Here is a 27,745-nt window from a genome sequence, read left to right as displayed (position 1 = left end):
TGTGCTACAGATGTATATTTATAATCACACATGGAGAAATGGGAGAAAATTTTATATGATAAATATATATTACAACAAACCCGGTGTGCTTTATCATGGTGAATGTGTGAGCCCTCCCGAATTGCCTGTAAAAATGTTGTCCCCTTAACAAGTGAAGGGGAACACAGATTGCGAGTGTGACAGCTGGTCAGAGGCAGAGCAGGGAACTGGAGCTGGGAGCCTTAACTGCTGGGGAAACACGCTTTCTTCTCTCAGCCGGTTGATGATTAACGGTTTCTGCAAGCAACCGACTGGAAGATAAGAAATTTTGATCTTGTGAGCTAGCTTATTAGATTTTAATGCTAGCTATGCCTCTGCTTTTAAAGAAACAGGAAGGATCAAACATGAGGGGCAGACTCCAGTCCTTTCTCCTTCCCTGATGGGGAAACGCAATAGTACAACAGGCTGTTAATTTGAGCCGGATAAAAGCGCATCTTGCGCTTGGAGAGAAGTTGGTTTCTGATAGTATTCAAGCTCAACTCAAGTGTCCAGGTCTCTCCAGTTGATCAAAAGCAAAGCTGTTGTCTTAAAAGCAAAGCTGTAACTAACACTTCACGCAGCTGGCTTTTGTCCTAGGCTTTCTCTGCCAGACTTCCGCAAATCTCATTTTCCAGTTTCCTTTGCAACGCCGTCTCTGCTGTGGGAGCAGAGAACTGGTGACAGATTCATGTGAAGTCTCTCCTTGGTTCTGCACCGCTGACCGCAAAGATCCTATAGAAAATTTTACTTCTCTGAAATCTGTGTGGAGCTGCTGTCCTTCAGCAGGGGTGAAATCTTGCTAGTTATTAACGTTTTGAATACAGCTGTCCTCAGACTTTCCTTCAGCACAGTGACTCGCAAACAGGCGCTACAGAGGTGCGTGAATTCCCTCAAACCGATCCGCTGCCTGACCTTCTAGAGCTCGGTCCAAGTGCTGCGTGAATGGTCGTTACACTCCATGGTTCAGCCTCATGTGGGGCGGAAAGGAGCACGCTGCTGTTATTTTTTATCTGAGCTTGCGTAGTACTGGCTAGAAACCCCGGTCAGTGGCTAGGGCTCTGCTCTGCTGTCGAGTCCCAGAAGAAGGGGAGTCCCTGTCCCAAATGCCTTGCTGCCTCAGCTGATGGGATGCTTGGTTGGCGTGTTGACAAGAAGCAAAAGGAGAATACAGTGAGTGAGGCTAGTGGCTGCTTGCCACTGCAGGAACTCCACTGCAGGAACCTCAGAATTGATTTAAGGACAGTCCTCCAGTAGGAGGGTGCTGTGGGAGGAATTGTTTGGAATGGACATTCCGTGTAAAGGTGTAACTGCAGAGAGCTCTTGCTTGGGAGGAGGGTGCAAACGCTCACCCTGTGAGTTTGTGAGGGAATGTATCTGAAAGAGAAAGCGAAGGTGGTGCTCGCCTCAGGCTGAGGACAGTAATGAGCGGGGGGAGGCTGTGCCTTGGGAACTTTTCCTGTTTATAGGACATGGTCAGCTCCACTCTGTTTTCCTGTTTCCTGTGACATATCCTGGTTTGCCTGAGGCTCGCCTGTTCAGGGCTGGGATTGTCTGTTCAGTAACTGGCACGATGCTTGCAGAGTGTCTTCCTTTCCTGACTCCTGCAGCGTGTGTGGGGCGTGCTTTAAAGAACCTGAAACCCCACATTTGTAACTGTTGGGAAACAAAGACAGGAGGTGTCCAGTAGGACTGGTTCCAGCTTTGTGTGGTCAGTGTGCACGTGGGAGCTCTTTACACCTTGCTCAGGTGAACTGAAGGCAAAAAATCTCCCTCCTTGCCCGCTGTGAGATGTCACATCACCGCAGCTCTGCCCACTGTCTTCTCAGAACCGCTCTGCACTGCGGTTCAGGCTGTAGCGTCTCTCTCTGCCAGTTAGCTCTGTGACTTCTGCAGTGGGATGTGTGGCAGGTCAGGAGCTTCCCTTGCTCTCCAGATGTGCCGGTCATGTTCCAGAGTAGAGTTGAGCTGCCGATCCCTCAATTCTTCTGGCAATGATGAAGTTCTCATTCTCGTTGCACCGCGGGTGCAAAGCTGGTTGTCCGCACTGTGCTGGAGGAACATCAGGCTCTTTCTTGTATGTGCTGCAGCTCCCTCCCCAAAAGAGGATGGATCCATGCTGATCTGGAGGATCCCACGTGGACCCAGCTCACAGCATTGCTGGTGAGGATACTTCTCCTTGTGAGCTCCTCTGGTTAAAGCACTGTCAAGGCTGGCTGCGATGCAGTGGGATTTGTTACTGCAGCGTGTGCAGTACCAACACTTGTAACTGAATCTTGACGTTTCCAAGTGAAGATGTCCATGGCTGGTGAACAAGGCTGTTCTAGGTCTCTGCATTTCCCTTCTCTGAGCTAGATACAGGCTGTTGGGCGAGCTCAGTGTGAGGAGATGGGTATTTAGATCTCCAGAGATGGTGTGTGCAGAATAACAGCTTAAAAACATCCAGCGATTTTCTATCAAGGAGATGAATATTATGTGGATCGAGTAGCTTCATGATGCCAGACTATTAATTACAACAGGGGGGCTGCGGGGATGTGAGTGACTCAGTCCTGAATCCACGTCCCGGGATTGTACATGGGATACCATCTGTTGGCTGAGGAGCTGACTTACTGCAGCCACTAAAAATGAAAGAAATCGTGGTTTAGCATAATCTGCTTGCCAAGATGGCAGCCATGACGTTAACATGGCTGCAGCATCCAACGTTGCAGCTTGGGTAATTGCTGCTCCGCTTCTCTACCTCCGCGTGATTTTCATCGGAGGCCGCGTTCTTCAATCCGTCTTGGCCGTTGTGTTACCATCTGTGAAACAGCGGCTGCGTTCAGCCTCCGAGGAGGCCTCGGGCTAGCGGGAGGTGAAAGGATCCGTGTCTGCTGGAGGGAAATGGTTTTCTTGTTCCCCGCTAGATGAGAGTGAAGCCATTATTTATGCATGATCTCCAATTAGCAGCAATTGCGGCTCAGTGTTGTTGGTGGGAGTGGCTGTGGCAGGCAGCCAGTAGGTACATGTGGCAATTATACATGCGATTGTGGTACGTGGTTTGGAAGGGGATGGAGGAAGTGTAGGATGTTTCGTCCATTACAGAGATCAAATTTCCAAATACTTGACTTTTTTTTGAGGAGTGTAATTAGAGATGAGATTGGCAAAATAGCTTGCCTTCCATTTAAGCGTTTTGTGCGCAGGTTACTAAGAGCACAGCTCCTTCGCACGCTCAGGAAGCTGAAAGTCAGGCTGTAAACACTTGGCTGTTCCTACAGATCCCCTCTGAGGAGCTGTGATCTTGAATCATTCGGAAAAAAGTTGCTTTTCCCTTGGAAAGAGATTTGGTAGGAACTTGCTTTGGTGGCCAGGTGATAAAATGAAGAGTGTTTCAGCACTAGAGCAGAGTTTAAGACAACACCTAAACACGTGTGGTTTTTTCTCGTTTTGTTTTTAAAACTGGAGAGTTGCTTGATTCCATGGCTGGAAGGACCAGGCCAAGCAGTAAGCAACCTTTTTGGCAGTGGCGAGTTCAGGAAGAGAGCCGCAGGGCAGTAACCGGCTATACCGGTTTGGGGGCCGGCTGCCTGCCTGCCCCTCTCACTTTTTGGCCTTTGGGTGGTAGTGACGCATGACCTGCTCGAAGGCTGTGGCTGTTAATTCAGGAGGGGAGAGCACTTCCCCGTGTCAGAGCTGTGAATGAGCTGTTCTTCCCAGAATTGCATCTTGGCTGCATTTAGAAACAGCGTAGAGCTGGGAGTGGGCAGGAGTTGTTTAAGTTAAACACATGTTCATATTTTTGCCCCTTTCCCAGCTGACATGGTAGACCCGCCCACGGTGCTGATTATCAGAGTTAGCGAGAGCTGCTGTTTGCTTTGGAGCCGCTGCGCGTTGCAGGCGGGAGGGTCCCCTCGCCCCAAGCCGGTGCTGGGGTTGCTCAGGCGGGTGGCTCTTCTGACCTGCCCAAAGTACCACCACGCCTCAGCACGGCTGGGAAAACTCCTCTGGAAAAGCTTCCATTTTCTTCTTCTGACTGAAATCATAGATCCATCTCTTTCACGCTGCTTGGCATAAATACGCTTGTATTTATCCCAGTCCTGTAGCAGGACCTTGGGCTGGGTGACCGCTCCCAGCCTTGTTTGGGCAATGCCCATCTCTTGGCAAGTATCAGCATTTGGATGGGAAGAGCTGTGCTCAGTTTTAGGCTGGCTGAATGGCGAAGTCGTTCCTGATTGTTCAGAGCTCCCAGGCTTTGGGTGCCTGAGGTCTTGTGTAATGGAGATGCCTTCTTGTTCAGCAAGCAGTGCAGAGCCAGAAAAGATAATGGGAAGAGGTTGGCAGGCATGCGGAGGGGTCAGCTTTTCAGACCACAGGTCTGAAATGGGTTGCTTTTTTTTTTTTTGGTATATCAGTCTCCTCCTTCCTTCTTCCTCTTTAAAGGGATTGTGCACTTAGTGCTTTTTAAGAACAAAGCCTTGGCAGCGACCAGCTGCGCCGAGTCCAGTTCCCCATAAATATTTGATTCGGAAAGATCAATTCCGTTGCATCTATAAGTGCTTTGGGGTGGGTCTGTCAGTTCTGTGGGTCTGTTCGTGCCCTAATGCGAGATGTCCCTGGTTGCTTCCTTGAGGCTTTGGTTACAATAGAAGCAATTCCAGTGCACGCTCAGGGCATGCTTGGCTTGCTCAGAAGGTGACAGCGCGTGACAGCAGCCTGGCCCACATGCCTTGGTAAAGACCTTGTAAAGCATGCCCTAGGTTGCAGAGAAGCAGCAGGCCTCCTGTGTATTTTGACTCTGTGAGAGATTTGGAGAGTCCTGGTCTGATGCAGCTGGTCACACAAATGTCTTGCTGCTCACCCTGTTGTTGAGTGAGTGCTCTGTTTGGGAGATCAAATCAGCCAGAGCCCTGCTAACAGAGTTTGAGGTACAAAACCAGTGCCAGTAGGTTTTATTGCACCTTTTCTATGCCTGGTCCCATCCCCCAGCCAGGCATAATTGCTGATGTTTGGACCTCGTAGAATGGTAGTTCTCCATCTGTAACCATGTTTATCTCTCCACAGCCCGTGGAGGCCACGGATGATGCCTTTTGGGACCAGTTCTGGGCAGACACAGCCACTTCAGTGCAGGATGTCTTTGCCCTTGTACCGGCTGCAGAGATCCGAGCAGTGAGAGAAGAATCGCCTTCAAACTTGGCGACTTTGTGTTACAAGGTAAGGTTGGTGCTTAGGTGACTTTGTACCAAGGCTGTATATTTGTGGTGAGGCTGAGACATCCGATCCCCTGTCTGCATCTAATTGCTCCTCACCATGCGTTGGTATGGCTTCAAGCTCATAGATCCCACAGTTTGTCACCATAAAAGTGCCTGGAAGAAGTTTGAGGGAGATCTTGAGACTTTTATTCCTTCTGTTATGACATCAGAACATACCTGACACTGGCTTCTGGTGTTGCCATGTCCTTATATGCAGCACAAGGGACATTGACTCACATTTCCTACGCTGCCAGGTTTGGCAAGTTGTCAAGCTGGTGAGCAGCAGCTGACGCTGCTTGGGGAACAGCCTGAGACTTACTCTGTCTGGGAAGGTGCAGGTGTTAATGCTCCTCATTTGAGCCACACAAAGAATAGCCTTGAAATTGTAGTGTTTGGAACATTTGGAATGGCATTTTCCCAGTTTTAAATGGTTATTGCTGTCCTGTTTTTCTTTCCTGCCCTACAAAATGTGAATGAGACCTACCGAATCATACTGAAGGTACCTCTGACTGGGGATCGTGCCTCAGACAGATGCCGGTAGTGGATACTTGAGAAAGAATACAAAAATGAGGAGAAATTGAATGGTTCTTCCCTAGTGCTGTCTCCTGGGTTCTGGCAGTCAGCAACCCCTGGGAACCCAGAAGGGCTGAGGAGACCAATACCGAACATACTGACATAACCTCATTGTCTTTGTGTCCTCTTTCCCCCAAAACCAAGAATGAAATATGGGCTGTTCTCCTTACTGGAAACAGATGTGTTGGGAGACCTGCTCACTGCAGGGCTGTTTCCTCAGGAGCCCTGGATCTTGGAGTATCGGGGTCAGAGGAGGCTGCAGACTCCTGCGGTGCTTTTGCCAGGCTGAGGGTCCTGTGCCGCTGGACTCAGCAATGCTGCGTGGCTGACATGTCATTTGCAGTCATGGCTGGAGACTCAGACTGTACAGAGGCATAAATGTGCCTGAAAAAAATAGTTAAGCTCAGTCATAGAGTAGTGTGGGGACAGACTGAGACTACACAAACAACATTTAAATACCCATTAAGGCGATGACGCAGGCTGGCAGAGTCAGTGACCCAGACAATCTGCTATGAAAATAAGCAGGAACACATGACCTCATGAATTAAAAAGCAGCAAGGTGAATCTTTGAATGTTTTGGCTTTCATTCCCCCTCTATTTCCCCTTGAAACAGAGAGTAAGAGCAAGTGGGTGCACCTGCTGGGGGAAGGAGCTCCCCTTTTCTCTTTCTGGGTAAAATCTGCTGCTGCCTGGCAAGACTTGCATCCTATTCTGAAAACCCCAGTGTGACCATCTCCACTGGCAGTTTCAGCAGTGATCAAATGGACTGCAGAGATTTAGCCCAGAAGCTCTCTCCAGAGCAGCAGCCGGATTCACGGGGTCACTTAATAGTCACAGACAACAGCTTAGCTCCCGCCTCCCGACTCGGGAGAGATCCCTGCTGTAATCGCAACAGCACGTACGGATCTGTCAGACTCTTGTGTATTTCTGTGCAATCCTCCCCTGCCAGCGCGTCACACCGTGCTGCCGCCTTGGTTCTGCCTGCGCCTCGTGTACCTGATGCGGCTGATTAATCTGATCTGCTCTTTGCAGTGCGTGGTGTCATGGATCAGCGCTGGAAGGAGCCTTCTGGTGCTGTGGCTGTCTGTCGCACGTGGCACGACACGTGTGCTGCGTGGATTAGCCCTGGCGTGTGAGGTCTCTTGCAGTGAGACAGTAGAAACACAAGAAGGTCTGTCTAAGATCATTAACCCTATTTCTGCAGCTTTACAAACAGCAACAGTGCCTGTACCATTGAACTTGGAGGAAATGGGCTCCAGCTACTGCTTGTAACTCTATGAGAGGGTGTCACCAGCAGGACAGACCTGCCCAACTCTTGCTAACTTGTGTCCAGGCTAATGCTACCTGTCTTGGTTTTGTTTCCTTCAGGCTGTGGAGAAGCTGGTGCAGGGAGCAGAGAGCGGCTGCCACACGGAGAAGGAAAGGCAAATCGTCTTGAACTGCTGCCGGCTCCTCACCCGTATCCTGCCTTACATCTTTGAGGACCCAGACTGGAGAGGTTTCTTCTGGTCAACTGTCCCTGGGGCTGGCCGAGGAGGGGTCTGTCTCTTGGCGCTTATTCTTCTTTCTGGAGGGTGAAGGGGAGGCTGCAGTGAGGACACCCTGTATACTTTTGGGGGCGACTTTGTTCCAGTTACTGCTATTTGGTCAGAAATTAGGTGGCACCTTCTAAGTTCTCTTCCTTCCTTTGATTCTTGCTGCTCTTCCTCTTGCCCTCAGCTGTTTTGTTTAATACAGGTTGCTGTATCATCTGAATATTTCACTTGGGTGTGTAGCTGTAGGGAGCACTGGTCTGCGAGGGAAGGCTTCTCCAGTATAACTGAAGGCATGAATCAAAATGGACGTGAGAGCAGTGCTAAAGGCTATGTGGCTTTCTTAAACCAAAACGACCTTATTCCATTAACTAAAGTTGATTTAAGATTCAAGTCAAACTGAATCATTTGTCCAAGACAGAGTGTCGTTTCCACTGATTTTACAACGTCACATTTGTAGCAAATAGTGCCAGAGAGGCTCTCAGCATCGTGACTCAATACCCTGCTTATGAGCTGACACAATAGTTCTCTCCTGTGTCTCTCAGAGGAACAGGGTGAAAGTGCTTTAGGATCTCCTGCAAATAGAAATAGTGTTGGAAACACAGGTGAGTTAGGCCAGGAATCTCTATTTGCCTGCTTGTTCCTTTAGCAGCTGCTGTTCTGTGCATAAAGAGCACTCTCCTATGAGTTTCTGAATCTGCAGGTCAGTGTGTCTGTGCTGAGGAGTGTGGTTTCCCCTGAACGTGAAGCTTACTGATTTTGGGAAGGTTATAAAGGATCAGCGGTGGTTGGTACCATACAGACCTTGCACCCTGTACCCGCCTGTCACCTCTAATCTGTTTCGCCTGAGGCATTTCAAGGGGGAGCTGGGGGTAGTGGAAAGGGAAGTCTGTGCTAGCCCTGCTGTGTTCTGTGATCTGTGTGATTGGGAGGGTGGTGGTTGTCCTTCCTTTCATCCCTGCAGGGGCCAGGGAGTTCTGGAGAGGCTTAACAATGGAGGAGCTTGTTTTGGGAAGAAACGCACGGGGTGCCTAGTGCTCTGATCCAGCCAGGCTGCTCTTACAACTGCTTTTCCATCTTGTTCAGCACCTGGAAGAGAGAGTTTCTCAGCCTTAGAGTGATGGCGTCACTGCACAGCAATCCAGCCCAGTGCATGTCTTCTGGGTTTGGGAGCCCTCCTGCAGCGTTGCGCCTCCTGAATGTCAGTGGAACTGTTGTGGTTCAGTGTGCTCCGTCATATAAACATGCCGAAGCAGCTGTAAGGCTGGCTGAGCTGCCTTGCAGGGGATAAACAAAGCCCCGAGACGTTAGGGAAGCTGGGGCCACATCTAATCTAGGGGCAACAGCTTTGCTGTCTGAGGGCTGATTTCTCCCTGGGAACTGAAGGGGAAGATGGTGGTATGCCTGGACCATTAGTAAATATCTCTGATTATCCTTTGCCTGCTTCATGATGCAGTGATGGATGGCAGTGCTCCTGGAGCATGGGTGCCTTCCTCCAGTAAGGGAGTCTGTGTTGTGTACAGATCTATTGGGTTGTGGTGTGTCACTGATTTTGGATGCGGTGGTACCCAGAGCCGGCAGGGACTTTTTCTAGCAGCTGAGGCGATGTTAGGAAAGATGATTTTTTGGAAAAGAAATCCCCTTGTACACTAATGCTTGTCATTTCATCTCTGCCTGTGAGCTCAAGTGAAAGCATCTTTGCTGCGCAAGCTCCGTCCATCCTCTCTGGGCCTCTCTTGCATCCGGGATGTGTTTGACGGCAGTCTTTCTGCTGTCACCAAGAGAAGGCGTCAGAGCCACGCAGGCTGTTATCTCTGTTGGCTGCCTGCTGTAATTTAAGAGCTGTATATTGTGCGCAGGCTGACAGAGGCCTGGCTGAGACAGATAAGCTCCTGCCATTCCTGCTTCTTGCCTTTCCCTCCAGCACCGGTGTGTGGTGAGGAAGGCCTCCCATCCAGGATGCTTTTTGACAGGCAGGATCTGGCAGGGTTTCCCATGGCAACGGCTGCAGAGGAGTAGTCATGCGTGATTCCAGTGATTGCTTTGAACGCCAGAGACGGCAAAATCTCCTCTGCTGTCATGCTTGTTCTGTCAGAGCAGGCTGAGGCAGCCCCTCGCGTTATGCACGCAGCCTCTCCCAGTTCTGTCGCCTCCAGTTCTGGGCAGCCCGTGCAGGACTTTGAGAGGTTTTACACCTTGTTGCTGCTTGCTGACTTCTTCCTATCGCTGTCTCCATGCACCATCCAAATCCCCCTCCCCTCCTTCATGACTGTAAACCCCTCTGCTCTGTAAATGGTTCCCTTTCCTTTTGTCTTCAATGAATCAAGCATCTCCATGTGGCAAGGTCCAGTGCTACTCTTCTGTTTCCTCAACATCTCTAGGCCTTTGTCCACTCAGTTTGCTTGTTCCTGTTAGGTCATCACCTTCCAGGGGGAATTTATTTCCTACACTGTGTGGATTTTGTGTGTTTCTCCCTCTCCCTCCCTTCCTTTGTAACTTCTTCCCTCCCTGTGTGTTCCTGGGGAGTGTATCTTCTCTTGCTGTGTTATACCTGTGTTACTGTCTGTTCTTTGCTAACCCTAGGCTGACAATACTCTGCCGTGTTTCTCACTTTAGGGAGATGAAGATGATGAAAATGCCCGGCCACTGGCTGAGTCTTTGCTCCTTGCAGTCGCAGATCTGCTCTTCTGTCCCGATTTCACTGTGCAGAGCCACCGGAGGAGCACGGTGGTAAGTGGAATCATGAGATTATCTGCACAGAAGTAGATGAACTGCATGGTGGGGGGGTGCCCTGGAAAATCCCAGCAGTTTCCTGCAAACCTGCAGGCAGGCAAATATGGAGTTGCTGAGCTTGAACCTGCGGTGACTAATATTGATCAACATTTTGGGTTCACTGTGTGGTGTCTGTGCCTTCTAAAACAGATGTTTTGAGGCAGCTGAGTGAGTCTGCTGGAGTGGCTGGCACTTACCACTGCACTATGGCTTGCTCCTCAGGAAAAGTGATTGTGCTGGCAAACAACCGCTCTTCTGTTGTTGGCAGCAGAGCAGAGACCTTTAGCACCTTGTTCCTTTCACTGGCAGTTTGGTGCAGTCCTGGGCGGGAAGCAGCTGTCTGCCTGGTCGCAGGTGCTGGCACCTGAATGAGTAGATGGTCTCTGTTGTGTCTTTCCACCTCCTCTCCCTCTTTGTATCATTGCAGCAAAGAGAAATATGTTCTGATTCTTATAGTGACTGTCTTTACTTCAGAGGACTTCCCTGAAGCAGGGATCTCCTACCAGATGTGCTAAGGACAGATGCTGATGTATCTCCCTCCCTCTCTCTTTCTCTCTCCCCACCAATGACTCTGTGGTGTTTCTAGTAGATCCAGTCTATAAACAAAAGTGGGCAGCCCTCTCTCTCTCTTTTTTTTTTTTTTTTTTTTTTGGTATAGCTATGAAGTAAATTAAGCGTGAACTTGCTAAACGCCTGTATTTGATGGCTGCAAAATTTGATGGCTAACAAACCTGAGTACTCAACTGCTTGCTTGAAGTTTCTGAGTAGTAGAAACAGGGTTAAAATCTGTCACCTGGGGATAAAGGGGCATGAGTATGTGCTAAAAGTAAGTGGAAGCGTGGCTGAAAGAGATGGACCTGTCTTGTGCTGTCACTTGTGATGGATTGCATGAGTGGGAGTGACAATGCTTTTTCCTGGGATAGCCCCTCTCCCCACCACACCTGTGTTTTCTCCCTTGGCTGCAGCCAGCCTGGCTTTTCAGGGCTCTGGGCAAGTTGAATTAGATGATGGGATTGTGAATGCTTTGTTTTCCTTGCTTTTAGTTGCCTGTCTGCTGCCCGCAGCCCCTGCAGACTTCCCTCTCTGGTTCTGGTCTGATCTGCACTCTTGGGTCTGTCTGAAGGTTAAGAGCAGAGACGGGTACAACCACCTTGTGCTCATGGTAGAACACCCTATGGCCCCAGAGATACAGATGGTGGTGGATAATTGCTGAAGCAGAATTCAGTAAAAAGAGTGAGAGCTGGGGGTGAATGGGCAAAGGGGTCCCAGGAGTGACCCATGCTCTTGCTGTTTGCCTTCCTACTGAAACCAGCCCTAGAATTATGGCTAGAAATTGGAGATCCTTCTATCATGCGCAGTGCCTGCATATCTGTGTTTTATCACTTACTTCCAAAGGCTGAGCTCTTTGAAGACATTGCCACCTGCTTTTTTAGGCCTGGGCAACTGCTATAACAATGGCTAGTAACATGCTGTTTCCTCCTGGTGTTGCTGCTCAGTCACACGTGGTAGAAGCAGATTTGTGGATGTAATTGCATTTCGTTCCATGAAACCTGTGCCTGGCAGGAGATTTTAAAGATTTGGTTGTGGAGGGAGGTCTTGGGCACTCCAGTCTCAGCAAGAGTGGTTCTAAGGAGCTTTGTGAGAAACCTGACAGCAGGTGAGCTCCAGCCTGTCTGTAGGCAGTGAGTAGCAAGGCAGGAAAAGCCAAGACTGTGGGGGAAGCTGCGGTTGCTTCCGTGTCAGCAGTAGCTGCTGTCAACATGCTGGTTTTGTGGGAGTCATGATTGGGATGGTAAGTGCATCTTGGCTGCCCTCAAGCCCTGCTGTCCTAAGATCAGTGCCTTTGTGGGAGGAAGGGAGGTTATGCAATGGGAACCCAGAGCAATTAGAAAGAGTCCTCTCATCTGCTTTCCCCAAGTGCAGAGAGGAAAAAAAAGCCCGGCGGTAGAATTTGCTTAATTAAACCCCCAAAAAAGAGACAGCCAAAGTGCGCCAAGTGCACTTCATGTAAACATATTCATCTGGGCCCTTGTTCCTTGTCATTCCTGGAGTATTGAAGGGTGGTTTTCAATGGTTGCTTGTGTCCACAAAGCTGCTTCAACCCTGACCTGACCGACCATGACAAAGAAGAAGGGCAAACTGTTGTGGTTCATCTCCTCAGGTTGCAGAGCAAGAGTTTGGGAGTCATGCCAGCAGCTGTCAAGGGACTGGGAGGGTTCTCACTAGAAGATATAACATATTTGCAGTCACCTTCATGCTTTACCATCTGAAAAGCAAGTCACAGCCATATCCACTTTTATTATCATGAGGGTTAATTTGCTGCTTCTTCTGCCTTTGGGATGCAGCCATTGTGAGTCACCATTATGTGGGTAAACTCGACATGACACGCTCTGAGATAGGGTCGCGATGTCAAGCAGAACTGAACCCGTGTGTAGAGCTCTTGATCTGCAAAGGAAAGACCCTGACCTTTTCATGCGATGTGGAGGAAAGGAGAGGAGATGGTGATGCATTCAGTAGTGAGAACATAATGTATTTTGCATCCTTTGGCATTGGTTGACCCGTCCCAGTGGAGGTGGCTAGCATTGCACCTTGGCATGCTAGAGGAAGGGCCTCATTCTGCATGGTGCTCAGTATCTGTTGAAGAGGAGAGGTCCTCTGTCAGGAGTGCTCCCTGGGTGGGGCTGGTGTGTACAGACCAAGTGTTTGGATGCTTCTCTGCTGGTTTCTTTGCCATTGCTAAAGAGAGCGACTGAAGTGCCTTGGATACCACTAGCACTGTCAACTCTTGTTCTTGCCTTCTGTGGTCCAACCTCTTATTTCTCCCCACAGGACACAGCAGAAGATATCCACTCCATCGACAGCTGTGAGTACATCTGGGAGGCAGGAGTGGGCTTTGCTCATTCTCCACAGCCTAACTACATCCATGACTTGAATAGGTAAGAGGGTCTGCAAAGGCAGAATGGAAAGAAACTGGACTCAGGAGAGGGGAATCTGGGGGAGATGGGCTGTCCTTGTCTCCTCAGGTATCTGATTCCCAAGGAGCTTTCTGCTTGCTCCTTTCTGAGCTAAAAGACTAGCAACACGGGGTGGGGGGGGGAGGGAACCAAACCCAAAACAGCTGACCTTTTGAATAGCTTTTTGTAATATCTTATGGGAGTCAGAGTGTCTGTGACAGTAACTGACAAAACATTGCTGCTTTGAAAATGCCTAGGAGCTCTGTGCTTTTTTTTTTTTTTTCCCCATAAGGCAGCAATTCTGCTGAGCTTTGTGCCAGGGACAGCAGTATTGCTTATGACATGAAATGGGTTTAGCTCTCTGTGGGGAGGACTTTCTAGATGGGACTGAGCCTTCCTTATGTGTTGTTGTGGTAAGTGATTGTGCCTTCTGCGCCCACTCTCTACTCCTGAATGGCTCCAGGCCTTCGTTTCTTCTTCCTTTCTTCCAGGACAGAACTGCTTAAGCTGCTGCTGACCTGTTTCTCTGAGGCCATGTATCTGCCTCCCTCCTCGGACAGCAGCAACGCCAACCCCTGGGTGCAGTTCTTCTGCTCTACGGAGAACAGGTGAGGGTGGGGGACTGGGTTCCAGGGGGAGAGACACCTTAAAATCCCTTCCATGGAGTGTGTTGGTAATGGGGGACCATAGGACTTGCAGCCTTCCAGCATCTAGGGGCTGTTGTCCTTTTTCTTTGTCCTTGTCTTACATGCACCCCATTAGCATCTCTGCTTAGTTAGAATTGTTCCTAAGCAGCAAAGGGAGAGGCTGAGCACAGTGCTCACTGGAGTTTGATGCAGGACGGGTCCCTGTCCTGTGGGAAAGGGCAGATCTTGTTTCCTGCTGTAGAGCCTGTTCCCTCGTGGGGATGGTGGCGTGGCACTGCAATGGGTGGTTTGTGGTGTTGGTGGCGGATGGATGCTGCCCTCTAGTGACATTGTCTTCTCTGGGACTTTCAGCTCCTCGGGTGACACAGTTGTTCATCTGGAGGAGCACAGTCCTAGCTGAAGGAAGATAGTTTTGTCTTTTGAGCGTCTAGAGAGCTTTGAGGTCCTGTCCCCTTTTTCACATTGCTGCACATGATTCCCCTGGGAGGCGACACGGCCTCTTTCACCTCCCCTTCCCTCTCAGCTGTAGTCCAGGAGACCAACTGGGAGCTGGAGTGTTGGCTCTTCTCTCTGGGCTGCTCAGTCATGGCCACCCTCATAGGTTAGAGAAGACGATTGTGTTTTGTCATGACCCCAAACTCTTGCAGAGAGATGCCTGTCCCTCTCTTTTGCACCTTTTGCTTCCTGCTTCTGCCTTCTGAGATGTTTTCTCCTTCCCAGACACGCACTCCCACTCTTCACCTCACTCCTGAACGTCGTCTGTGCCTACGACCCAGTGGGTTATGGGATTCCTTACAATCACCTGCTTTTCTCTGATTACCGCGAGCCCCTGGTGGAGGAGGCAGCCCAGGTGCTGATTGTCACTTTGGACTATGACAGCTCCACCAGTTCAAGTCCCACTGTGGATGGCACCACCACTGGCACGGCCATGGATGATGTGGATGTGAGTGACACTGGGATCTGTATTTGCTGCTCTCCTGAACTCCCTGTGGTCCTCTTACACCAGCTTATATTGAGTGTTGACCTGTAGGGCCCAGCACCGCTCCTCTCCTTGCAGTCTGCTGTCTTGGCCCAGTCCTGCGTCTTTCCTGTAGGTCACTAAACAATAGTTTGGTACATGACAAACCACTAGGAATCAGGAGCATGTAAGTGAAGAGCCTCTGACTTTACTGTTCCCTGAGATGCTCTGCCTCCTGGCATTTAAAATGGGATCATTCAGAGAGGAAAGCTGAAATGAGAGACTTTAGCCCCCAAAGCCAGTCGTTACACTTTGACTTCCTTGTCCTTGATGCCAGTAAGCATTTCACTCCTTGTCTTTGAACGCAGCCTCCTGGACCAGACAATCTGTTTGTGAATTACCTCTCAAGAATACACCGAGAGGAGGTAACGTGCTCCTGTCCTGAGCTATTTCCTGTCTGGTTTCATGTTGATTGCATTCGCCCTGGGCCCACCACAGTCTCTTTCCTGGTCTGTTGGCAGGATTTCCAGTTCATCCTGAAAGGAGTGGCCCGCTTGTTATCAAACCCGCTGGTCCAGACCTACCTGCCAAACTCTGCCAAGAAGATCCAGTTCCATCAGGAACTCCTCGTCCTCTTCTGGAAACTCTGTGACTTCAACAAGGTGTGGATCTGCTTCTTGTTGAGCTTTGTCGCGCCTTGCCTGTTGCCCAGAGCCTGGTGTGGCTCTGGCTGGACCGAGCCTTAGTGAAGGGTTGTGGATAGGAAGTTGGTAGTGACTCTGTGGTGCTCTGGTCAGCAGCACTTCTCCCTGCTGCCTGGACTGGGGGGGGTTTCTGCCTCCTGGGAGAGCTTGTGAGAGGCTGCAGCTCCTCAAGGTCATTGCTTGAGGCAAATGCAGGAGCAGGTGTTACAATAACTGTACAAACAACACTGGAGTTGAAGAGCTGGTGCATACATCAGCCTTTCTAATGTTCTTGAGCAACTAGCTTGAGGCTACCTGACCTGAATCCTGTGAATGGTGCAGGAAACTACACTTGTGATTGTCTGAAACCTTCCCCTTTCTTCCAGAAATTCCTCTTCTTTGTGCTGAAGAGCAGCGATGTTCTGGACATCCTTGTTCCAATCTTGTATTTTCTCAATGATGCCAGAGCAGACCAGTGTAAGTTGGTTATTTTCAATATTTGGGATGATCTGTGCTTGACAGTTGAGCTAGAATGTTTTTAAGATGCTTACTCCCTACCACTGAGATGCACCTCAAGTCTGTGTTCCTAGCGGGCGTGGAGTAGAATGGTTCATTTAGCTGGGTGTTAATGTTTGTAACGGGTTAGAAGCAGGACATGGTCTATACCACGACACAAGAAAGGGAGATCCTTGGCATGCGTTAACTCATTTTGAGTCCTTATCTCAAACTGTCCCTGATCCCATGAAGAGAGAGAAATGAGCAGTCTGCCCTTGCCGTGGGTGTAAATCAGGCATAACTCCATCACTGGGTAGAGGAAAGAAGAAATCAGATCTTTCCTAGTACAGTGAATAGTTTACATCAAGAACATCATGAAAAAAACCATGATCTATCTGAGACTTAACGTTGTGTTGGCCCCATAGATGTGCTTGGGAAGGACACTGGTACTGGCAGCAGAGGGAGCTCTGTGTGGGATGTTCCTTATCAGGATGCTCTGGCCTGTGCAGTTTATCTTTCAGTCCCATCGTGTTTCTCCTCTCTCCTCACTGCCCTTCTGTCTTTAGGAGTCTACTGGCCTCACTGTCATGTGTGGTTTTTAAGTTTCGGTTGTTTTTTTTTTTTTCTGCAGCGCGAGTGGGCTTGATGCACATTGGGGTTTTTATCCTCCTGCTTCTCAGTGGGGAGCGTAACTTTGGGGTTCGACTGAACAAGCCGTATTCTGTACGAGTGCCTATGGACATCCCTGTCTTCACAGGGACGCATGCAGATCTGCTCATCATAGTGAGTATAGCTCCAGCAGTTCTTTTCTGTCCCTCCTAACTCCTATTTCATACCTCCACAAATAATTGTCCTCCTTCAATGTGCTCATCCTTCCTAGATTGCCAGCCCACTGAGTAGCTAGAAGGCGTATGGGATGCATCCAGGTGCTGGTGGGATCTTTGCACGCTGCTAGCCTGAGGTGGTGTGTGTGTGGCAGGGTGCATACGTGTCAGATGCAATTCCGTCTGCACGAGCACATCCCGAAGGGGAGGATCGCAGATGGTGCTGGATTGGTGTCTAAAGGACTCTGGAACCAGCATGAGTGGGATGGGTGCATGGTCTCTACCAGAGTTGATTACAGGTGGAGAAGGTGGGAGATCTGGCTGCATTGCTGGTTCTGTCCCAAGTAAGCAGAGTTGTGTGGAGCACGTCTGTCAGAATTGGAACACCAGTGCTACCAAGCTCAACCCTACGGCTTTGGGTTGCTGCCAGATTAATTCTTCTTTCAGCCTGTAGTGCTCAGGGCCACAGTACTGCCTACAAACAGCTGAGTGTTTTGCAGTACCAGCCTCAGGTGGCACCCACCTGTCACGTTAGTGCTTGTTTGCCAGAGAAGAATCTCTCAGCAGCTTCTGATAAACCTCCAAAAGGAGATTCCCATTAGAAGAGTAGGAAGAAACGTGCCCACCAGAACTGTTCTTGATGCTATGTGTTTTGCCATTACATTCCATTAATCTTGGATCATCTCTGCATTGTCATTATGCTGCAGGTCTTGTCTACAGGCATGCCAGCTAAAGGTGGGAAGGCCAAGGTTGGGAATGTCTGAATTGGTTGCCAGGCAGTTGAGGGTATAGTTGAGAAAAATGGGACAAACATTTGAGTTAAAAGTTAGCACTGAAATCAAACGTGAAATGATGTTCTGTGGCATTCCAAGCAGCTATCATTAGAGTTCAGAGTCAAAGTCCATTGGAGGTTTATTTTTGTCTCAGGCTGCCTGTGGGTTTTGGAACAGCTCACAGTCAGTTTCTGTTTGCAGTGTTGTAGAGCCCTAATCATGTCCCCAAAGGATTCCTTGTAAATGAAAGCTTGTACTCCTGGAGCGCAGGTCTGCAGTGAGAGCAGCCTTCCCCACCTGGGTAATTGTGGAGTGTGCAGGGCCCTGCCTAGGAAGGAATGGTGTCAGGAAGTGATTAGTGTGGGGGTGGCACTGGTTTTGGTTGAGAGGATGCTTTCAGTAAGGTACTGCCTTGCTCAAGAGCTCCTTCCTTACCGTAGGTCTTTCACAAGATCATAACCAGCGGGCACCAGCGGCTGCAGCCTCTCTTTGACTGCCTGCTCACCATCGTTGTGAACGGTAAGTGCTGTACATAGTGTGAAACCATAACCCACGGAGGGGATAGCTCTGGCTGCTCTCGCTCTCCTCTCCCTGTGTCCCCTAACACTGACCAGTGTCAGCGACTGCACTGGAAACCGATCCTTTCTCGTCCGTGCTGGAGGTGCCAGCTGCAGGCCTGCGGAGTTGTTGCCTGGGCTCAGTCGGGTGGGGCAGAGGGTGGGACAGCAGAGTCCCTGGAGCCCCTCTGGGGTGGCAGAAGGACATTTGCCGGAAGGCCGGGTGAGGGTGGCTGGCAGTGCTGTCCCTCTCCAGCAGGGAGTGCCACCTCCCTGTGGTGGCAGCGACTTCCCTTGGGCTTGGTGAGTGTGCAGGTGGCTCCAGTTGTGTAAGCTTTTCAGGAGGCTTGCCAGAGATGATGTTACTAGTGTAAAACTACACAAGACCCTCTGAAAGTAGGAATGCCTGCTTTTACTAGGTGATCTCTCTGTTTAACTTTTTATATTTGGAAATGTTTCTGTGGAACCCTGTTTGGCTCAGCTATTTCCTGAGGCTTTCTCAGAAGTGCAGAGTGGGAAGGTGGTAAAAGCAACCTTGGTCCTTTTTCCAGTTTTCATTTGTTTGTGTTCCACAGTGTCTCCATACCTGAAGTCTCTCTCCATGGTGGCTGCTAACAAGTTACTGCATCTCCTGGAGGCTTTTTCCACCACCTGGTTCCTGTTCTCCGCTATCCAGAACCACCATCTCGTTTTCTTCTTGCTGGAAGTTTTCAACAACATCATTCAGTACCAGTTTGATGGTAAGAGACTGACTGCTGCATTTAGTGGGTTTGCACTAGTTTACTCTGAGAGAACATGGGATGGAAGTTCAGAGAAAGTCCAGACAGATGAGAGAAGTGGGGAAGTGTGGAAACCAGCTACATGAACACTTGCCTAGGGTTGAGAAGTTGAGTTAGCAGGTAATCAGTGTTGCATCCTGACCCAGACAGGCTGGGTTAGAGCAAAATGAGATGGCAGCTAATTATCAGCATAACTTCAGCCTCCTGCAGACCAGAAGATGAGATGGGTGGAGAGGAAGAAGGGAGTGTGAGTGTGTTACACTTAAGTTGTGACTGGATGGATGCTGCTGTGAAACTGTTCCTGTTGCTCAGCAGTGTAGGTGAGGGGACAAAACAACTTCCATCTCCTTAAACATTTAAAAGTGCCTCTCAGTTCTGCTCTGCCAGGTCACTGGAGCCAAAGACCAAACAGCCTCATCCAAATAAAGTTCTGGCACTTACTACCTCTCCAGAAAATGCCTTATCCTTTCCCTCTTAAAAGCATTGCAGTCTTTTTACCTCATGGAAATAAGAGTGAGATCCCTTAACTGTAGGGAGTTCTTATTTCTCCCTGCTCAAAATTTTATGTTTTGCTTTAAAACTGCAAATCAAGAGTGGCCATTCTGCTTCCCTAGTGGATATCTAGCAAGTGGTTGTTGCCAGATCCTAAAATAGCCTTTGCGGCTGTGATTTGTATTTCATTTTACAGGATGGGGATGGTTTCATTCTATTCTCTGCCACCTTGCAGACAGTACAAATTCTACCTTTTGGCTTTGCTATTTCAAGCCTGTTTCTCCTCAAATGGAATGCCCCAGATTTGTTTTGTGAAATCTTTTGAAGATGGAAAAATGTTGAATCTTGGCTAACAACCTTTACTTCCGAAATAGGTGATAATATGTGGTTTAAACTGTCCTTTTTCTTCTCAGTTGTGTGAACATCAGTTTCTAAGCCGTTTCTTGTCAGCCTTCCAGCCTAGGAAGGATTTCACTGAATTCCCTGTACTGCTTTGTAATGGATAAGAGGATATCGAGCTCTGCTCTCTCTTCCTTGTATCATTGCCTTTGTGGGTGGAAGCATGATTTTTTGAGCTCGCAGGGTCTCCACAATCATGCTTTGTGTACCCAGTGAGCTGTACTGCGTTAGCAGAGCTCTTTGAGTCTTACTTCTCTGCTCCTTTTGTTGCTGCGATTCCCAGGGAACTCAAATTTGGTCTATGCTGTTATCCGCAAGCGGAATGTATTTCACCAGCTGGCCAACTTACCCACGGACTCGCAGTCCATCCAGAAAGGTTTGCAGCGCAAGAAGAAAACTCCTGAGCCTATTTCTCGCACCAACTCCCAGGACGGGGTCTCCATGGAAGGGTCACGTCCTGCTGCCCCTGCTGAACCAGGGACGCTGAAGACAAGTTTGGTGGCTACTCCAGGTCAGCTTTAGTTTACCTTTGTAACAGGAGAGAGGTTTGTTTTCTCTGTGAGATACGGTGTGGACTCACCCTTTCACTGGGTGTGGGAGAGATTAAGAGTTTACATCTGTGAATGACTTACTGCCTTTCAGTCTGAGTATCAGATCAGTTTGTCCAAGCTGATCATAAACAAGTCAAAGTAAACTGCCTAGAGTTTCTCTCCTCTCAGATGTAGTGTCCACGTGGCTATTTGTCCTAATCTTGACATTTTGCCTCAGTTAAACTATATCCACGTGAACCTGTGTTCTTGCATCAGGGAGCATTTTCCTAGACACAGACAAACTCTTTTGGGGTGGTGAAATAAAGGCTAGAGCGTTCCAGATGTCAGCAGATGCATAGAAGAACCCCCTGCTTTTAAGCACATTTAATTCACTTGTGTTCCTGAGGTTTTTCTCTTTTGAACACAGGAATTGACAAGCTCACAGAGAAGTCACAGGTGTCAGAGGATGGGACCATGCGTTCACTGGAGCCCGAGTCTTCACAGCCTCCACCGGAGGGTAACCCGCCCTCAGCTGTGAGCGACGGGGAGCCTTGGAGCGGGGTAAGGCCAGACGTTCTGGTGTGTAGGGCAGGTCTAGGGTGTGAAGTTAACTAAAATGGGGGACTTGGAAGAAGAATCCCACTGAAGAGAGGCATCATATTAGAGGCAATACGCACACGTGAGCTGTGCTGGAAAACACCGTGGTTCAAGAGTCCTGTTGCATCATCTTGGGTGTTTCGTGTTTGTGTTAGTGACACAAGAGCTGGGACGCTAGAGGAGTGAGCTTTCTCCACCTTAAAAGCTACTGATAGAGGAGCAAGTGCGTAATTGCAAAGAGATGTATTCCTGATCCAGAGGCTTCTGGCTGCTGCTTCTTTTTCCTCTCTCCCCTTTCTGGGATGGAGAACTCTAACAGAAACTTCTGGCTCGCTGGTGTTGTGAAAAATGCGTTACCGTGAGGGCTTGGCTGAGATGCTGCCTTCAGAGGGGCAGCCGCTTGCACACATAGATGAGACAAAGGCTTTGTGGTCTGAGAATCAAGGCAGCACTGGCCTCCTAGGCTCTGGTGGCAGTGTCAGCATTCTGGCATTTGCTAGCTTTCCCCATCAATAAATTTCTAAATTCAGTGGAGCAGTAGTCTTCTGTTGTTCTCCGTTTACTCCTCAGTCCATGTCCTTTCCTGTCCAGTATCAAAAAACTCCAGACTGTCTTGTAGGAAATGTATTATGAGGGCTGTCCTTCCGGTCTTCTCCTTCAGCAGGGCCATGATCATACACCTAGTGCTGCCTCACGCTCTGCCTGAGCGTTCACTGTCCACTGAGCCATTTCATCACAGGGAGAACATTGCATCCATTTGTACAGAGAGACACAGCTGCCTCATGGTGAAAAACTTAACTGTCCCATCTTTTCCTGTCTTAGTTTTGTCTAGAATGGCCAAACTGACACCACAGCTCTCCCCAAGTGTGGGGCAAACTGTGCAGGAGGTGATGAGTTGGGATGGGATGATGCATTTTCTCATGGGCTGCTGTGGACTGTGGTGGTGCTACAAGAATCTTTCAGTCTGTTTTGCTCTCGACCTGCTTTTGGCTGAAACAGTACTGCAGAATCGCAGTGCAAATGGGGAACGTTCGCAAAGACGTCGCAGTCTAGCAGAGCAGGCTGAAGGCTCCTGTATTCTGCCCTTTTGTGCTGATCTTCTGCTTGTTCCGCTTGCCTGTGCGCGCATGCAGGCCTTTGGTCTCAGCCAGACAGTTGCCCATTAGCCGCCCCACCTGGCTCCAGCAATGCTGTTTGCGTGTCCGGATATTGGTGGGGTGGGGGCCGAAAAGCAGACAGATGGTGAAGGGCAGTAAAGCCCTGGGTGTGGGATACGCTGTGGGGAGAATCATCACCGCTGTCGCGAGGCGCTTCAGGTAGCACACGCCTGTCTCCAGGGATTGCGGTGTTTCAGACTAGCTGAACATTGTCTTCTTTCTGTGCTCCAGCCTGCTGAGTTAAGGTAAATCAGTAAGAGATACTGGATAAATTTTAGGATACTCAACTTTTATGACTGATTTAATTTCCTTCCTTTTTTGTTGTAATGTTCTCCCCTTATCAGTCATAACCATTTCAAAAGTGTCTCATGAAATGTTCAAGAGCCTTCATATTTCAGAGTAATTCCATCTTATCTCTCCTAAATGTGTCAGCTGGCTGCCAGAATTTGGATGGCAGCTGTGAGGGGGCAAGGGCTGTGGGAGAGTGGAGAGGAAAGAGGAAGAGGGTGGGGTCATCTGAAGGAAATCAGAGGCTTTTATGTTTTTATGAATTTTATTTTTAGAACCTTGATGAGGACACGGCACTGAAGCTGAACAGGCTGAACAATAAGGTTGTAGCTGTCAACATTGCAAAATTATATTGCTGCTTAGGCTTTGAATAAACTGGAATGAGCAGAATTTCCTGAGTGTCCCAGGACCAGTTTTATTTATCCTTCCTGGCCTTTCCTGGGACCAGATGAAGGCCCATGGTCAGCAGGATGTCTCAAGCACACAATTAATTATGTTGCTGTTATATGAGATCTTCGCTGAGAATTTGCAGAAGAAAGATTTTCTTCTTCCAGCAGCCCATGAAACATAATTATGGACATCTCAGTGTCCAGCAGCTGGCTTGAGCTGTTCCCCAGTTAGAAGAGGACTGGTACAGCACTGACAGCTTCCAGTGGATTGCAGCATGGCTCCACCCTGAGCCTGCTGCTTCTGATTGTGAAGGTGATGTGAATGAGTCCATGCACGTGGAGGGGCAGGATGGCTGTTGGAAGTGTTGTTCCCACTTACTTTGTAGAAAAGTCAACTCTAGGCTGTAGTAAGGAATGGTCAGGGTGCACTGCAAAAGGAAAAAGCCTCTCCATTTTTACCTTGTGCAGAGATTGATAGGGATTTTTGAAGGGTTATTTCCTTCCTTCCCACCATGAATATTTGGACCTTTTCTTGGCAGGTCTGGAAAGCCAGAGTGATAGTAATGTCTTCAGTATAAGAGAAACTTAAACAGAGTGATGATGAGAAGTGTAATAAGAAGGAGTTGGGTCTTGGACTTTTGACCAGTGCTTTCCAAAAAGTGACTAGTGATGGTGTTCGTGTCTGGGGGTATGAGTGTATCATTCCTTAAGGGGCAAGGGTTGTTAGGCAGGAGTTGCTGACAGCTCACTCTTGGTAAAATGCTCTTTAAGATATTCCAGGATGTGCACCAAAAATCCCAGAGATACTCAGTAGACAGAGATCTGAAAAGCTGTGGCCTTTAACTGTTTGATCCCTGTGCTAGAAGAAGGAAGCATGCCTGAGCAGTCATTTGTCAGTACTGTTTTACCTCTCCCGCTGAGGATTGTTCCAGCAGAGTGTCAGCAGCGGTGACTGGAGTTGTGACCTTGACACGGGGTCCAACAATTTAACACTGTCAAGTATTGCCACTCACAGGGTCGAAGTGTATGGTTTCAGTGAACGAAACTGGGTTTGATCTGTTCTAGGGGCAGGCTGAGATGTCTGTCCCCGCAGTGCTCTGGAAGAGCTGAGGGGAGAGGAGAAAATGGGTTGTATTTCTTGCTCTTGTGTGATTTGCTTTTTGTTTTGTTTTGTTGTTGTTTTTTTTTTTAATAACATTTGTTGATAGGAGGCATCACATCCTCGACGAGATCGAAGGCGTCTCTCCAGTGCATCCTCCAGTGGACAGTGGGCCCCAACTCCCGACTGGGTAAGGGAATCTGGACAGCAGAAGTAAATAATGAGGAAAAGAGTTGTGGCAGAAATGCCTTCCTTCCGTCCCACCCCAAAGCAGAGACTCCTCCAGAGGAGGATTTCCCCATGGGGAAGGTTTTTAACTTGTGGTCAAAGCTACAGAAGTTTACTACCCTCTGCAAAGACGTATTTTTGGGTTACCTGTTGTAAACCAATGCCCTGCTAGTTTCATTGAGTGGCTCATAACTCCAGTGCTCTGGGATTTGTTGTATTGCTATTGTGCACTCAGTTCATCCACCACATTTGTGGTTTTTGTAAACTTCGTTTGTTGTGGAGATAACTGTAGAAAAACTACTAATGCAGTGCACTGATTTCCTCGTGGGCTTTCCTACTTACAGGTGATGTCTTGGAAGTCAAAGCTTCCCCTGCAGACAATCATGCGGCTCTTACAGGTGCTGGTCCCTCAGGTGGAGAAGATCTGCATTGACAAGTAAGTACATTTTTTGAGAGAAAGGACTGTGCAGTGTGTAAAGAGCTCTGTGAGACTGGCAGAGTTTGAATTTGGAGGACCTCTAGGGGAAACTTTGTAAAGTCTAATTGAAAGCATCACGGTCTTGGCAGAGGAGGTGTTGTTTTGCTTGCCGAACTTCTTGTTGTCTGATCCCTTCTCAATGTTTTTTTTGTTTTCTTTTTTAAGTGGTGAGAGTGTGTGTTCTTGGTGGCCATGGTCACCAGTTCCGTGTCTGCGTTTGTTTAGACTGCTACTTTTTGCTGCAGCAGTTTTGGGAGTGTCTATGGGTCGTGCTAAGGATGTTCCTGATCTGTTTCTTTGCAGGGGTCTCACTGATGAGTCTGAGATCCTGAAGTTCTTGCAGCATGGCACACTGGTGGGGCTGCTGCCTGTCCCTCACCCCATCCTCATTCGCAAGTACCAGGCTAACTCGGGCACTGCCATGTGGTTCCGGACCTACATGTGGGGAGTTATTTATTTGAGGTAAACCAGCTGGATGCAGTCTAACTTGGTCTTTTCCAAATTTTGGGGGGCCTTCAGAGAGAATTGCATGCCCTTGACCAGCTCTGGATTATCTCCTGTTGACAGGATAGAAAGATACTGTTCCCTTGGAAGAGACTAGGGTGAATCAACTGCTCCAAAACTTTCTTTGAGCAGGAGACATGAAGGGAGTTGTTCTGGGAGTACTGCTTGTTTGGGAACCGGCAGCTTTTCTATTCCCTGCTGCTGCTTAGAGGGGATGGTGCAGAGGTTTCGTGTAAAGCTCTGGCTTTGTGGGGTGTTGTAGATATTGTCATCCCTTTAAAGGCTTGTTTTCTTTCAACCAGTGATTTCCTCTTTCACAAAGTTGAAGGCATTCTGTGTAGCCAGCTCCTGTAATCTTGGCTGTGAGATTTGAATTCCACGTACCCAGCCACAGAGAGTAAAGTGGGTCGTCTTGTCTTTCTCTCCCAGGAATGTGGATCCCCCTATCTGGTATGACACAGATGTGAAGCTGTTTGAAATTCAACGGGTCTGAGAGAGAGCACTTACCTCTACTAAGAGAAATACACTGGATCTAAGGACTGCTGTGTGTTGCTTCGTCACAGCTATTCCTGCATTTCACATCCAGCTGAGAGACCAAAAGGACAATCACTTCATTTACCTCCCTGTCATTTAAAGCTTTAATTGGGACCTGCTTGGACATCCCTCCCCCCAGCTCACTTCTTTTCCCTCACCCTTCACCAGGAACCTTGAGTGAAAGATGTCAAAGGGATTGTCCATTGTTGTGGTTGCACTAGAAATCAGACCGTTCTTAGCTCTTCTGTTACTCTTTTGCTCCTGGATGTGGTTTGGAAACCAGTCTGACCCTGTCCTTGCCCTGGTCAGAGTCAGCATTTAATTGAAGAAGACTAGCTGTGAATTGGGTGCAAGGGAGAAGCTGCTATTCCTGCAGGAGATAGGATTTGGAAACTGCAGTTACTTTCACGTGGCTCCATAAAGTTTCCAGCGCATCCCTTCTGGCTGCAGGTGTCTCCCTGGTGTCTCAGTTACATATTGTTAGGGAAGTCTTTCCCATCCCAACAAAAGGAGAAGTTGCTGAAGGAAAACTTTTTGTCTCCATTCTGAATCTCTCTACTCCTTTCCCGGAAGGCTGCTTAAGAAGTTTTGTAGTAGCCAGTGCTTTGGTGTGGTGTGAGAAGTTTTTCCTTGGCTTCCAGGCCCAACAGCCTGTCCTTCATGGTGGGCTGTTGCAATGGAGTGTGTGTCACTTGGGAAAGCCCTGCTTAATCCATGTGAGCACACAGGAGGAAGGAACTGGCTCGGTGAGAGCAAGGAGAAGAGATGTGACTGTTAAACTCTCCTAGTCTTCTCCCTTTGACTGAAAGGACAGTGTCAGCTTGGTTTGAAAGGAACCATATCCTTCCATCTGTGCCTGGCAGGCTGATGCAGTGCAGGGAGTGGAAGGGTCTTTTGCACACTACTAAGGCAGGGGGTTGAGGGAGGCACTCAGGGAAGTTGTAGGAGGAATTTGGAAGTTGTAGGAGGAAAAGCATCTCCATGTCACTGGAGAGTGCTGAGGCAAAGTTCAGTTCTTCAGGGCGTTTTGCTAGTGACCAAGTTATCAGATCTTGAATGTATTGGATCCCAAGCACGCGAAGTCTGGGAAGCCGGAATTAGAATAGGTGGGAGACCTGCTGTTGCTGGCTTGGTTCAGCTGCATGAGGTTGTGTGTTGGTAGGTGGAAACATCCTGGGGTTTGAGTCAGACTTTATGTTCAGCTGGGAGGGACTGCTGTCTTAGGCCTAGGTGATCTTTAGACAATGAAATGTGAGGGGTCCTGTTGTGAACTAAGACCTTTCAGTCTCCACCAAAGCTTAGTCCTTGGTGCTCTGGTATTCAGGCTCTCAGGAGAGTCGCTGGCCGTGAGCTGTTTGTCACAGTTCAGAACCAGTGAGATCACTCCATGGAAGCTGGTCTCACGTGTTTAAGTAAGAGGACACGTATGGTACATGCTTGTGTCTTGTAACCCTTGCCTAAGCTTTGAAGCTAGAGTGATAGCAACGTGACCATCCTCTCCTGGAGACAGTGCTGCTCTGGCGAACTGCTGGCTCCTGTTGGCTCGTAGTCAGGCGATTTCCTCCTTTGAGCACTGAAAGGGGACTTGTGTCCCAGGCCAGTTGAAAGTTGAAGTAAAGCCTGGATAATTTTCTGAAGGATAAGAAGTATGTGAAGAGGTTAATTCCCCCACCCACCCCCCATCTCCAACCCACTTTGCCCACTTAACACTACTCCTATCCTCACCCCGTGTCGGTTCAGATGTTAACAGGGTGAGGTCTCTGTTTTACTTGGAATCTCTCTTATATAAGAATGTGATTTGGTGGGGCCAGCCTCTGATTGTATGGCACTTGAACCTCACAGCTGGAACTGGGCATCCTGTGTCCCATGCGCTTGCCTCTTCCCTCTCATGGATCTGCTGGTTCTCATGATCTCTTCCGTCCTCTCTTTTCTGCTTTGTTTCTTTGTGAGTTCCTCTGGGAACGTTTTTGTTTTGTTTCTTGGTGTTTGGAGTCTGATCTTTGTTCTGTGGAAATCAACTTGCACTGTAAACTATTTGCTTACTTACAGAGAGAAAGATAAAGATTATCTGAAACATGCAGTTGGTTGCTTATTTTTTTTTCCCAGAGAGAGATTTATAATCTTATTTGTCTTGTGCTGGAGTGATTTGTGCTACTAGGAGACTGTGTGCTGGCTTCCTTTTCTGTGTGTGGATTTCTTTTTGTAATCAGACATGAAGATTGAACTCTGGAAAATGAGCCTGAACTGTGTATTTTTGGCCATT

General features: G+C 48.7%; 1 protein-coding gene across 2 annotated transcripts in view; it reads left to right on the top strand.

Moving 5' to 3' along the window:
- Positions 1-27,562, top strand: part of HID1 (HID1 domain containing) — a 30,194-nt gene extending 2,632 nt beyond the window's left edge. The window contains exons 2-20 of one of the 2 annotated variants that reach the window (XM_086762114.1): positions 5,053-5,202; positions 7,182-7,352; positions 9,962-10,075; positions 12,947-13,053; positions 13,563-13,679; positions 14,439-14,661; positions 15,045-15,101; positions 15,198-15,338; positions 15,746-15,836; positions 16,486-16,637; positions 17,892-17,970; positions 18,584-18,748; positions 19,962-20,189; positions 20,636-20,769; positions 22,526-22,573; positions 23,848-23,928; positions 24,311-24,402; positions 24,748-24,906; positions 25,378-27,562. In XM_086762114.1, coding sequence (XP_086618240.1) covers positions 5,053-5,202; positions 7,182-7,352; positions 9,962-10,075; positions 12,947-13,053; positions 13,563-13,679; positions 14,439-14,661; positions 15,045-15,101; positions 15,198-15,338; positions 15,746-15,836; positions 16,486-16,637; positions 17,892-17,970; positions 18,584-18,748; positions 19,962-20,189; positions 20,636-20,769; positions 22,526-22,573; positions 23,848-23,928; positions 24,311-24,402; positions 24,748-24,906; positions 25,378-25,441 — 2,373 coding nt within the window. In that variant the 3' untranslated portion in view covers positions 25,442-27,562. The remainder of the gene's footprint in view (positions 1-5,052; positions 5,203-7,181; positions 7,353-9,961; positions 10,076-12,946; positions 13,054-13,562; positions 13,680-14,438; positions 14,662-15,044; positions 15,102-15,197; positions 15,339-15,745; positions 15,837-16,485; positions 16,638-17,891; positions 17,971-18,583; positions 18,749-19,961; positions 20,190-20,635; positions 20,770-22,525; positions 22,574-23,847; positions 23,929-24,310; positions 24,403-24,747; positions 24,907-25,377) is intronic. The other variant, XM_086762115.1, reaches the window with a different exon arrangement.
- Positions 27,563-27,745: the final 183 nt, after the last annotated feature.

The sequence above is a fragment of the Chlamydotis macqueenii genome, chromosome 18 (genome assembly GCF_036417535.1).
Source record: "Chlamydotis macqueenii isolate bChlMac1 chromosome 18, bChlMac1.mat, whole genome shotgun sequence".
Taxonomy (NCBI): Eukaryota; Metazoa; Chordata; class Aves; order Otidiformes; family Otididae; genus Chlamydotis; species Chlamydotis macqueenii.
Note: the sequence above shows the minus strand (reverse complement) of the source record. Positions and strands in the feature narration are given on the sequence as shown.